This window comes from Etheostoma spectabile, chromosome 8, assembly GCF_008692095.1.
Source record: "Etheostoma spectabile isolate EspeVRDwgs_2016 chromosome 8, UIUC_Espe_1.0, whole genome shotgun sequence".
Classification (NCBI taxonomy): domain Eukaryota; kingdom Metazoa; phylum Chordata; class Actinopteri; order Perciformes; family Percidae; genus Etheostoma; species Etheostoma spectabile.
This window is the reverse complement of record NC_045740.1, coordinates 33,306,686-33,320,558: the sequence shown is the minus strand read 5'-3', so window position 1 is coordinate 33,320,558 and position 13,873 is coordinate 33,306,686. Positions and strand designations below refer to the sequence as shown.

The 13,873-nt window shown below is 42.0% G+C and overlaps 1 protein-coding gene across 2 annotated transcripts in view; it reads left to right on the top strand.

Moving 5' to 3' along the window:
• LOC116694589 (E3 ubiquitin-protein ligase znrf1) overlaps positions 1–13,873 on the top strand; it is a 56,687-nt gene that overhangs the window by 28,097 nt on the left and 14,717 nt on the right. For both annotated transcript variants that reach the window (XR_004333208.1, XM_032524385.1), the window contains exon 2: positions 5,786–5,881. Coding sequence is in view for 1 of the 2 variants with exons in the window: in XM_032524385.1 (XP_032380276.1) it covers positions 5,786–5,881 (96 nt within the window). In the remaining variant the exon portion in view is untranslated. The remainder of the gene's footprint in view (positions 1–5,785; positions 5,882–13,873) is intronic.

The following is a 13,873-nucleotide window of genomic DNA, read 5'->3' as shown; positions in this document are numbered from 1 at the left end:
GCTCGCTGAATGCTAATTACTGTATCACAGCGCAGCGCTGCTTTTCTCTGCATCTTTGATTCACTGATGTTTTCCATCACTAAAACATCACAGAGGGTTTACTGAAAACAGGATAACACAACATGCAGTTTAGCTCAAGAGTGTGCTCTCAAATATATGCAGCACCTGCAGTGAAATGAGCTGGGCTTTTGAATTTATGCATTCTATAATTTGAATATTTTGTTGTCTTACTGCAGTAAAAGTATTCCAGCTGCTCAAGGGGTGTGGTTGGTACTTTGCAACTTAACAAATGATTGCCATATACATCCTGATTGGGTTGCACTCATTATTCATTACTCCATTACTACTGTTGTGTGTAAAGTCTTATTAAACTAAGGCTATATTTATATTTCTATGTTTTGGTTTGAAAACAAATATCTTTTTGCTACATATCCCCCTCTCATTCCCCCTGCTCTGGTGTTTCCTCCTCTCATTCCCCCTGCTCTGGCGGTTCCCCTCATTCCCCCTGCTCTGGTGTTTCCTCCTCTCATTCCCCTGCTCTGGTTTCCTCTCCATCCCCCTGCTCTGGCATTTCCCCTCTCATTCCCCCTGCTCTAGTGTTTCCCCCCCTTGCATTCCCCTGCTCTGGTGTTTCCCCCTCTCTTTCCCCCTGCTCTGGCGTGTTCCCCCTCATTCCCCCTGCTCTGGTGTTTCCCGTCTCATTCCCCCTGCTCTGGTGTTTCCCGCTCTCTTTCCCCCTGCTCTGGTGTTTCCCGTCTCTTTCCCCCTGCTCTGGTGTTTCCCAGTCTCATTCTTCCTGCTCTGGTGTTTCCCTCTCTTTCCCCCTGCTCTGTGTTTCCCCTCTCTTCCCCCTGCTCTGGCGTGTTCCCCTCTCATTCCCCCTGCTCTGGTGTTTCCCAGTCTCATTCCCCCTGCTCTGGTGTTTCCCAGTCTCATTCTTCCTGCTCTGGTGTTTCACAGTCTCATTCTTCCTGCTCTGGTGTTTTACAGTCTCATTCTTCCTGCTCTGGTGTTTCCCAGTCTCATTCTTCCTGCTCTGGTGTTTCCCAGTCTCATTCCCCCTGGTCTGGTGTTTCCCGCTCTCTTTCCCCCTGCTCTGCTGTTTCCCCCTCTCATTCTTCCTGCTCTAGTGTTTCCTAGTCTCAGTCTTCCTGCTCTGGTGTTTCCCAGTCTCATTCTTCCTGCTCTGGTGTTTCCCAGTCTCATTCTTCCTGCTCTGGCGTTTCCGAGACATTTGAAAACACTTCTTACCCGTTTTGGTTTGGAATCTGCGGGTTGTGTTGCCGTCTCAACGGCTGCAAACGGAGACCTTTAGAGACACTGACGCCAACGTTTTGCCTTCTGATTGTGTCATGACGTCTCGTTCTCTGAGACTAAAGCTACCAATGTCACCATTAGGGATCAAGCGGTACTGCTTGTGAATCCGGCAGCAACAAAACAAGTTATAATGTAAGTTAATAGGACAATTGACCAACTTGTATTTACCTTCATAAAAGTGCTCGTTTTGCCGCTGACAGACTCAGATTAATATTCTAAGTGTCTGACAACATTATGGAAAAGCATTTCTAAAGAGGTCAACCTTTCTGTAAAATAGTAAAAACTGTTTTTTAAACATAAAAACATCCGCGAAATTACGTTCGCTAAAGCCACCAGACTCCATGTAAATAAACAGTCATTTTAGCGCTGTAAAATACACCTCATTTAAAGTCAACAGAAACAAAAACTATGAAAAGCCGCTTTGGATCGTCTTTCTACTTTTTCAACCATCACAACTCTAGTTTAGGCCAATAAACACATTGTTTTTTTTCCGATTTACAATATATTGGCTCTATACACGCTAAAAGTACTGTTTTTTTTAAATGGAGTCTGGTTCAGTGTTAGCGATCTCAGAGCTGTTTCTGGTTAAGCAGAAAGAGGTTTTAAAGGTCTAACTCTGTAGGAATGTCATGTTGTTAGACAATTTGAATAATAATCTGAGACGGTCTGTGGTTAAAAGAGAACTTTTAGTGGACCACATTGACACTGAACATCTGCCCCATAGGATTCCATTGCAGCCCGGTCATTGTCTGCCGGTTACAGTGTTCACACATAATACTGGACCAGTGTCAAAGATTTTTGTTCCTATCAGTCACTTACACACAAAAACACAGGAAAATAGGTTCCAGGACTAATAAAACTGTAGTAACCATTTATTTGACTTCATGCAAAAGACAAGAGAACTTAGTTTAGCAGGATGTGTAAGCAAAATAAAACCAAGAATTCAATAACAGTGTAATTTTGTCTGTCACAGTATCCACTCCATCCACTGGTCTTTTGAAAAGATCAAGATTGCATGAGGTAACATTTTCATTTTAAAACCCTCTCATTTTATTACCCTCAATAACACAGCTCGATGTAGAAAAAGCTGAAACGGGTCTCTTCTGTGTCATTGTGTGTAAAGCATCCCATGGCTGTGGGTCATACACAGTGCTGTGTGCAGTCTGCTGATGTCACCTGCCGTCCACAGTGATGACAGTCAAGACAAATATGAGCGAATATGCACAGTGTTTGGTGCGTAATCATAAACCATAAAACCCATTTTTATACACTTGCTTTTATGTGATGTCATCTTTTTTATCTTCTTCTTAGCCTATCACCTGTCCATTTCATTTATTTATTTGTTGTTTTTCTCCCTTTTAAAGGCGTCCCATTGTCTAATTTCACTATTACAATGATGTGTATATATGTGTGTGTATTGATCTGTACTAGTTTTATTCTGTCAACGCACTTTGTAAACTGTATTTAAAGGTGCTATACAAATAAAGTTATTATTTTTACCGGCCCAAGTCGCGTTAATACACGCACGCTTGTGCGCTCGCAAAACACACACTCATCCACATCCGCACCATCTCATATAGGCACCACTATAATTAACTTATGATCCAGTCCTATGATTTATTTTTGTCCCTATCTGACCTTATGCACTTCTCTATATGGCAAATGAAAAGTCCTTAAGGATTGGTGGGGCTTGGCTGAGTCGAATGCACACACACACACGCACACACACACACACACACACACCTCCCTGACTGCACAGCTAGAGTCCTGCTGGACCACGTATCATAACCCTTCATTTCTCCTCAGATGCCTGAACTTTCTCACCTTCCTTCTGCAATTCTTTTTCACTCATTTCCTCCATCTCTCGCTCCGCACGTCCCTATGGAGAATCTGAAAATAGCAACCATGGGAAAAGTGGGTCAGGTGCCATGTACGGGGGGGGGGTCTGTGTCTATAGTAAATTGGTCTGTGTGTGTAACCCAACAAATTGTCAAAGTGCTGTGCATCTGTATCTCCGATTCTTCAGATTATACAGGCTGTTGAACATTCCTTAGACAAACAGCTGATTGTGTTTGCAGACTGTTAGAGCACTTGAATCGTGAAATAAGCTCCACATATCTAACACACTACAAGTTTGCACATTTTTTCAGTCGTACATTTTTCCTTTTCTCATTAAAATAAACAATAAAAACAAAAGACAAAAGACAAACAACTATTAATTTAATATGGAATCCTTCAGTCTACAGAATGTCTAAAAAAAGAAAACGCAAGTAAGTCAAAGCTACTCTAAGTCAGACCAGTGGTGGAGTCCCGATCTCGGACTTGAGTCCAGGACTCAAGTCATGAACACGTTGACCGAGATTGCAGAGACAGTGGCATGGTGCTGGCCTAAATGTTGGAGAAGTCAGCGTTTGACCAGGAGGTCATGGGTTCCATACCCAGACCGACAGGATACATCATGGGGGGGAAGTGAGAGAACGCTTGTCTTTCCCTCATTACCTCCTCTCTGTCTCAAAGGAAACCCCTCTGGGGTTATATACAGTACATGTAAATCTCCTTGTACCACCACATGAATGTGGCACATATAAGATCACCGTCCCTCCAGAATAGATGCTATAATCCTATTTACCTCCTCTAAAATCTTTAATCTAATCAGACAAAACCAAAAAGTTGTGATGTAAGACACTTATGTGTATTAGGGCGTCATGGGAACAAGGTCAAAAACAAAATTATTTTTTTTGAGAGCTTGTTGGCACTATTACTTAGCAAGTAAGTACAGTATGTAATAGTGCTGGGCGGTATGACCAAACATTCATAATTTGTAGGGTACACAGTTAACAGGGCTCCCATTTTCAATTCACTCGCAGATTACTTCGGCATATATGAAAAATATATAAACCGCCCAGCACAGTGAACATACATTAGGACTCAAACTTAGGTAATCGAGGCATAACACTATCCCAGTCTGAGTCTCCTTTATCACACTGCAGCTTGTTTTCAGCTGTGCCAACCTGGCTCATGTGGCCCAGTGGTTGATCTAATTATCTGTTGTGCGTTATATTAATGGGTCCCCCCCCAAACAGCACAGGAGGGGGCAACTGACACGGCTCCAACATTGTAAAACAACCCAGGTTTAGCGTGTAAAAATGTGTGAGAGAGGAGAAAAGTGGACAAACAAAAATGTCGTCTGTCCATAATGACACATTGAAGTCATATTGGCAGGTCAACATCATTTCTCTGTCATAAATTATGTGATGTGACAACGATATGGATAAGATTTGGTTTAGGCACAAAAACAACTTGGTGAGGTGGAAGTACTTTGGGTTACGATGACTACTACGTTAATGTTAGGTGAGTTTCATTGTCATGGTCGAAATAATTATCACAGGGTTATGGAACAATCGTGGTCTTCCTTTAAAGTCTACACGACTGTCTGTTGAACTGGGAGAGGAACCATAGACTACAAATAATGGATGAAGCTTCCCAGACTGCAAACTGAGGCTAATGCATTCGAACCCTCCACCCAGCTCTGCAAGGAAAAATTGTCCGTGGAAATGTAATTGTATAGTTAAAATATGAACCTGACATGGAAATTTCAACCTGTTGTTTAAAGTTTGGATGTTCCAAGACATAACAGTATTCTGTCAGTGTTACAGGAAATCTTAAGTATAACTACTGTATAAACTGACATGTATGATGCCCTGTAAAACCTAAAAAAGTAGCTGTAAAATGCTAAATGCAAACACACACACACACAGGTCTTAAAGCACACACACACACACACACACACACACCACATTGAACGGCAATAGTTTCCATTTAAATGCATTTGCTGTTCTAGTGACTTGTTTCACTTTACTATGTTGTACTGCCTGTGTCTCAAATCATTGTGCCGACCTTTATAACCTGCTTCACTTAACTTTGTGGTCGTATGAGGTGCAGCAGCTAGAGTCATTACTGGTTCAACAGTTTTCTCTGAATATTGTGAAAAGGATTCAATGCCTCAATCCGTAGTGAAGTCTTTAAAGTTATTGTTCACAGTGGATCCAGGGCCTGTTAGCGTGGAGCTGTTTTTAAAGTCACAATGAAGACGCAATGAATGAACGAATTGTAGGAGACTCGACGGGGTCCGTTTCATCCTAGTTTGTCATTAGACGGGATCCAGGGGCCCTGATGAGAAACAGCGACCCGTTAAGTTGTCTGCTGATGGGTCATTCATCACCACGGCGCCTAGACTTTAAATCACTTGAGAAGATAAATGTGACATCATTTAAATCTTAAACACATTTCTTTGACCTTTGAAAAACATGAAAGAAAATGCCATGCACCCCATGCTTAGAATATGCTTTGTAATGATGTGATAGGCTGTCAACGGGTTGCAAGTACAGATGATGAAGCTGATACTTATTTAATTCAGATGTACTTTGCATGTATTTGATTTTCCTCTGTTCTCTGCTGTTCTTCCTAGGATTCAAGTGTCCTGTCTGCTCCAAGTCTGTGGCGTCCAATGAAATGGAAGTCCACTTCATCATGTGTCTAAGCAAGCCTCGCCTGTCCTACAATGGTAACGAACGCCTTTATCTCTTTCTCTTTTAACTTTGTCTTTATACGACAGGAGGCCAGCTCAGGTACAGAAGCTAAAGAACTGATAATGGCCCTGGGTTTTCCTTTGGTAGTTTACTTTTTCATATTTATTGGTCTTCCAGAGGTTGTCCTGACACTTCTGCCGGGCTGATAAATATTCATGACAAGTTGGGTAGGTCCTTCTAAAACATGAGGAATATGAAAATATTTAAAAAATCATAGAATGAGGATACACAACCTGACATATTCAGTCATGCACTCTCCAAAATACCAACTCGACTAAGGCTGTGAAGACCCCTCGCTGTAACATGGAACTTCTTCAGTGTCACAAGATGCTGCTGTTCCCATCTGAGGCCCCTGAGTCTGTGTGTCTTTAAAACTACAGGTTAAACCAGGCAGTAGCCAGCACTACAGTGTACAGTACAGGGAGTCCAGTAGTGACAGAGGTAGCAATAAATATTCATTTGGTATGGTTCAAATGAACTCTGGTGTGGTTGGTTGGTTCATTGTCAATCAAGCTATGGTGCGGACCCCACGACTGGACCCAGAGCTCCAGAATAGGTGGTCTTGTTTCCATCCCGACTAATAATGTTGATCAATTGTTAAGTCTGCTGCTGCAGTCTATAACACATGTGAAGATAAGTAAACTTAAGGCTGTTAGTCACCGTGGGTCCATGCAGCACGTGACTAAAGTCTACAACTCTTGGTTTTTTGTCACATTTCATTATGAATAAATTTCTATTTTGGGATGTGATATAGAGTCAAAATGCAGCTCTACTTTTATAACTGCTCTTCATTTCAATTTTTGGGTGGTGATGGCTCAGTGGATAGGACACATACCTTTGGTTTGGGAGGTCTGGGTTTGATTCCCACTGCAATACATTAACCAATGTGTCCTTGAGCAAGACACTTTACCCCTAGTTGCTCCAAGGAATTGGTGCAGCAATGGCGAGAAAAACCTTTTGTTTAACAGACAAAAACCTCAGACAGACACTGACTCTTGGTGGGCGGTCATCCAACGCTGCCGGTTGGGACACAGAGACACAGATACAGATATACAGAAATATGATTCATAAGACCTATAGCAGTTGGTATGATGAGCTCAGTGTGTCAGAGGCACACCTGAGCCAGCCTACAAAGGCTTGCTCTTAATTGTTTTCCTTTATGTAATTCTAAATTGAATATCACCACTACTTGTAATGTACTGGTGATTGAAGTAATGTCTTCAATTGTCTTATTATGACATTTGAGTACTTGGCCATTTTAACCAAATAAAACAATAATTTTTTCATTGGCTCCTGCTGTGTTGCTACTGTAGCAGCATTATCAAAACCTTGTGGGAGATGTGCCGTGGTTGAAGTCTAACAGAAATGGTCATTTATTTGAATCTGGTTGAAATGGTTAGGTGTTTAAAATGCATTGTCTAGCTTCAGAAGCAATGGTTTACCAAAAGTCGCAATGGACCGATGATTATTGTGTCCATGTTTTAATTGCTTATTTATTACATTCTCCAATGGAATACTCTACAGAACCATAGATCTATAGAACAAATACAATCACTGGATTGATGACACACAGACATCACAGATGAAAACCACCTAAAGGAACCTAAACTGCTAGTTCAGCCAGACGTTTGCCTCCATAAATCCATGGCAATTAGTGAAAATATAGAGATCATCAAAAGAAACCCAGCTGCTAGTTTTCAGGCCGGAGAAACAGAAGAATGATCCAACAAATAGTGCAAGGAGTGCAACTAATCCAACCATTGCTTTCTAACCTTTAACATTGTATTCAATATAATTTGTCAAATGGATCAGATGAGATGGACTTTAATATGCTGACCCTTCTTCTATTATTACACATTACTTGTCGAAAGGCTGAATTCAGATGCTTGTGGTATACTTTTGTAAAATAATATTGAAATGTAGTTTAGTGTGTCGTCAAACAAAGAGAGATAACCTTGGTCTCACGGGGTTTTAACGTAACGTCTGCTGTGGGAGCCGGCCATGTCAGGGGCTTTTTTAGTTTTATTGACCGTCTGTGTAGAAGCAGAGCTGCTCCATGTTTCTCTGTTAGCTCATCCCTCACTGTCCATCCATGCTGTCCCTCTCTCCTTTCTCCCGCTTATTCAACCATCAGTTGGCCGTGTTCGTGACCACGGATCTATTGCTCCACGGACTGTGGAGTTGGGCCACAGACTGAAGAAAATGACACCACCCAAACTAGCAGCCATCTGACCGCCGGTGACATGTTGCTGATTGTAACACTAGATTAGTTTATTAAAGATGCTAGAAAAGGACACAGGACAGAAAATAAGCACAGCATGTTTAACTATATACAGTGGGGCTTGAAAGTTTGGGCACCCCGGGTAAAAGAAATTATTAATGTGCATAAAGAAGCCAAGAAAAGATGGAAAAATCTCCAAAAGGCATCAAATGACAGATTAGACATTTGTGTAATATGTCACAAAAAGTAAGATTTACGCTTTCAAAATTACAGAGAACAAAAAAATGGTGGCTGCAAAGGTTTGGGCACCCTGCAGAGTTACTACCTTGTACTACTTTATGCACATTAATACACATTTTTACCTGGGGTGCCCAAACTTTCGAGCCCCACTGTATTATAGCCCAAAATCCCAACAGAAATTATTGCATTCTCATGTCGCTGCGATTCGATTTCAAGCTGTAGTGTGTAACGTTTTTGATATTAATCAACGTCATTGCCAGATGAGTTGTCCAAAGCTAAGTAAGACTCTCACTCCACACAACTGTCTCTGGATGTCTCCGTCGGACTGAGTTCAGAAGATCGTGGCGTCCGGTGCAGAAGCTCGAGTGAAGATAATGACCTCTTCTGAAGAGTCCATCATGTTCTTTTAAGCCTCCGTGTCCGTGATCACGAAGGCTTGTATCATGTGGACGCTCCAACAAATTTTGTTTTCATTACTTAGACTTCCTCATGGCGCCGACAGAGACTACACTCTATGTCTTAACCGGACATTTGTCTCCCCTGGGAGGGACGCTTGTGTTAGTGTGATGTCACGGCGATTCGGCCCTATATGATCCAAAGGGTTAAATACCACCAGTAAAACCAGGCGGGGCAATGTGAGTTGTTGCTTACTTAGCCAAGGCTCGTTCTAACATCATTCATGTTTATTGTTACTCTGTGTCCACATACCCAAGAATATTAGGAATGGAATAAAAAAATGGACATAAAGAGCAAAAGGAGCCAGGAACACTGCTGCAGACACACCGTCTACCTTCCGCTCCCTGTGTAGGCTGCTGGTTAAATGTTGGCCTGGGCTGCCACTCCTGGTTGCTTGGAGACACATGATTGACAGTAGTCATCCCTGTTTATTGCCCCTAGCAACTTTTTGACATTTACACTAATTGACATTCACTTGTTTGACTCAAGAATGTGTTTGTCTGATCTGGAGCCTGAATGTCACCTTGTAGAGGTGTGTGTGTGTGTGTGTGTGTGTGTGTGTGTGTGTGTGTGTGTGTGTGTGTGTGTGTGTGTGTGTGCGTGTGCGTGTGCAGTGTTGCTGTGTTTCTCATGATAATGATGATGGGACCACACTAAATCCTGAATAAATCCTCTAATAAATGACGTTTTACAGCTCCACAAATAGCATTCAACCAGACCAAACACCAGTGCAGAAAAAAAGCAGAATGTAAGCCTGCAGCTGGATTCAGACTGGAGGGAAAGATTGAGTGACAGAGACAGAGAGAGGAGAGTGAAACTGTCTCAGGGAAGAGGGGATCTAGAGTGATGGAGTACCCTGATGGCTGATAACGGATGAGAGGAGAGAGGGTAAAAGGAGAAAGACTCCCATCATTCCTCTCCTTTTTTCTACAGCTCTGTCTGTCCTGTCACTCTTTATTTCCAGCAAATTACTCTCTCTCTCTCTCTCTCTCTCTCTCTTCTCCCTCCGTCCCTCTCTCCTCTGTGAGTCCATCTGTCTGTCAGGCTCTGTTCCCTCTGTGTATTCTCTAGTCTTTTTTTCCCTCCCTCTCCCTCTCTTTCTGGGGTTTTTGAGACCCATAAAACATGCCGAACTGCAGCTTATCTTGTTTCCCAGCATGCTCAGGGGTATTGTCAATCACCTGGGCCCACTAACTACCGCACATCAGCATATCTCGGAGCAAGGTCATCACATGTTTGCTGTACAACAGACGCAGGAATCTAATCAGACTATTAAAGGACTACACTGACTTTGTGGGAGACTTCTCTGAATATGTAATTATTAGCGGCGGAGAGGGAAAACTTGCATGAGAAGGGTAATCCAAGACCGGGAATGAGGAACTTCATTTTTGAGTTTAATTTGATTTATCACATGCTTATGCAGCTGCTAGCAGGGCGCTTTTTGACAACCCGTCCTGTTGTTGCGTTCATGTTAGTTAAACTAAAAAGTTAGATAACATTTTTGGTTTTGAGTCAGTCATATAGTAACTATAGAAAGAAGGTTATTTATGATTCGTATACAGTATATAAATAATATATACAGTATATCTATATATATATAAAGTTATATTGTTTATTGATCCCCAGTGGGTAAACAATTTACACTCTGCTATGTTAGTAATCACTACACACTGAATACACACACATGCTCAGGACCTATTCATGCACAAATGGAGAGATGTCAGAGTGGGTGGGCTGCCAGCTGGACTGGGGGGGGGGGGGGGGATTACGGTGCCCAGGAGGTGAAGTGGCATCTCTCCACCATACGTTAGTCCGTATGGGGCCATGAATCAGCAACCCTCCGATTCCTGACCCAACTCCCTATGGACTGAGCTACTGCCCCCCCCCCAGCTGGCTAAGTCAGCTGTATTGAGTGTCATCAGTCTTGGAAATTGTCTATTGTGGTTACACTAGGGGTATGACATTAGGAGACATTAGCAGTACAGGCATATATATATATATTTTTTTTTCTAGTTAGTTTTTTAAAATGATATCAGATTAGTAAACATAATGTGCCTTTGGATGATTGAATGAATGGTTGGTGATAATGGGTAATGTAGATATTGCATTAAAGATCAGCCCCCCCCACTCAGATCAGCTGGTATTCTGTCTATAATGGAGAGTATGGAAATTTTTAAGTGACCCCAAACTTTGGACCGGTAGTGTATCACTATACCCATTATCACCAACCAATATCATCAACTAATCAAAGGCACATTATGTTTACTAATAGGATATCATTTTAAAAAACTAACTAGAAAAAACACTGGAAACCTATTTGCAAGATGTCAGCACATAATGTAATCTGAAAACTGCTGCCCTGGTTAAAAAAACAAGGCAACTGATCTCAGCTGGTATTCTGTTTATAATGGAGTGCATGGAAATTTTAAGTGACCACAAACTTTTGACCGGTAGTGTATATATATATATATATATATATATATATATATATATATATATATATATGCCCCTGTGTATATATATGACACAGGGGCAGAGCTGTGATCCAGTGTTCAGCATGTTTGTGAATATTTATACATATATAAAGTTAAAAATGTGTAAACAAGTTCAGATTTTTGGTCTAAAAGTACACATATTTCTGTAGGAGTATGTATATATATTTATTGGAAAAAGTTTGGAAAATGAAAATCTGCATATATGGAATTAAAGTCTGTATATATTGAATTAAAATGTCAATATAGAGGTATAGGGAAATAAAACAAGAGTTAAATAGAAACACGTTTAAAACCCAGAGAATAAAGGTGGATCTTAAGGTTCATCTAAAGCATCCACAAACTCAGCCATGGACTCGGGCAAACTATTGCAGCGCCGAGGAGCCCTGTCCCACAACAGGGGACAGTCAACATGCCCCAGTGGGCTGATCTGAGGGGTCTGTTGGTCCTGTAAGGGGTGAGAAGTTCTGATATACTGTATAAACATGGACTACTGGAGAGACCATGGAGAGGGTGTCCTGAAATGAACAGGGAGCCAGTGGGAGCGTTCAAGGACAAGGATGATGTGGTCTCGTTTCTCTGTCCTTGACAACCAAAGAGCGGCTGCTTTTCAAACTAAATGGAAGCCCGGGACATGCAGAGGACGAGTCCAGCCTGGGTGACATGTCAAGTCAGTGTAGCATCAAAATGACTTTGAAGCTGTTTTAAGGTAAAAGTGCTGCATAATGTTGCTTTCAGGTGTGGTTAAACACCACAAACAGCACATTTACCAAAGTTGGACACGCTGAAAGACATTTTCCCTTAACATTTTTCCCACACCAATAACAACCAGGTGAAAAAATGACTCCAATTTGATGCTAAGTGCCTCATCTCTGCTGCTCTGAATGAGCAGAAACTCAGAACGTGCAGTTTTAGTTCTTTAAATGTATAAAATCAACTAAAAACACATGTTTAACTACTTGTCTACACTCCATGAGCCCATATGAGCTGACCACGGGATCTTTTCTGGGCTTTGACTTTGCATGATGATATTTTAATGTCCTCCTAAATATAGCCCCTTGCACAGAGAGAGGGAGGTGGGGGCACATACACACATAGAAGTTGGAAAGGTGGTACAGTATGGAGACCCAGAAAGCAGGAGCATTTGTGTGTGTGTGACAGAGAGAGAGAGAGAGAGATGAGGGACATACTCTTGCAGCCACCAGTCCCCATAGGACACAGAAAAAGAGACAAGAAGGAAGGACTGCGTGCTGTGAATCAGAGAAGCGAAGAGCGACTCCTCTAACTGCTAATTGATGCGGAGGTGTTGGATGCCAAGTGTCTGTTGGCGAGCCAGCAACCGGGAGAGACAGCTGAAAGTCAAGAGGGAGGGGGGGCAGGTGAGGAGGGGGCCGATGATTGAGAGACCTGGCAAAGTCTGGCCCACCTGAAAGCACACATGCAGAGCTTTGCATTCAGGGTTCTCCACGGTCTTAAAAAGTCAAACATTTTAGACCTTCAAAATTCTTAAATTTCCCAAATTCTAGTGTTTTTTACTAGTTTTAAACAGGCCTTAATTTCCCTACGTCCATGTTACGCTACCTCTAATGCTCATTGGAATGCTTTTTTTAGGATGCCCTTCTCTCGATAGTCCAAATATGATAATTAAACTACTTTTTGACTGAACTATCTGTTTGTGAGCTCCATTTTGTTGTCGGCCTTGAGCCAGACGTTGACAACGACAACACAAAGAAAAAGTAAGGGGACGGACATCTGGCTGAAAACGAGGGACATGTGGAACAATGCCATAAATGAAACATTGTCGATATAGACTACCCATTCACATACAGCGATGGTGGCGGGCCGCCGGGCCGCTGGGCCCGTAGGCTCGCCGCTGCTCCTCAGTCAGACGTGAGAGAGAGAGAGAGAGAGAGAGCGAGAGAGAGAAAAAGACCTCGTGCTCGCCACCAATACCGGCGTCTCTCTTCTACAGAAAGCCGCTAGGTTTGTCTCTAGTCACTTTTTCAAACTCGCCCCTGCTGCTGTATAGAGGCTCTTCATTGGTAGTGGAGACAGTGAACCTGTGAGCCATCTAGTTATGTAGCAACTCCTATACATGCATAGTGTATATGTATTTAAAATATTCAATATTCAGTCTGTTTTACTTATTCATTGTGTGCTCGTAGCCTAAGGGTCATGATCAACACCTGGCAGCGTTTTGGTTCCAAAAAGCAGCCGAGAGCGTCTTTTTTTGCCATAACAGCTAATGCTACAGCAGGCTATCCAAAAGATAAAAACAAAGCGATCTAGAGACTGAATGAGAAAGGAGCGGTGCTAATGCTAACGTTAGATAAAACAAACCGAGTTCCCTGAACTGGGAGCACCCGCTCATATCATAGAACTCGCTGTTCATCGCATTAGCAAATGTCTATCTATGGGTACCTTCTCCATTTTTTCTTGTTGTTATGGAAAAGACAGTCTTGTTACTCAGGTTTCCATTGGTTAACTGTGAAAAAAACAAGTGTGAACTATCTATCCATCTATCTATCTATCTATCTATCTATCTATCTATCTATCTA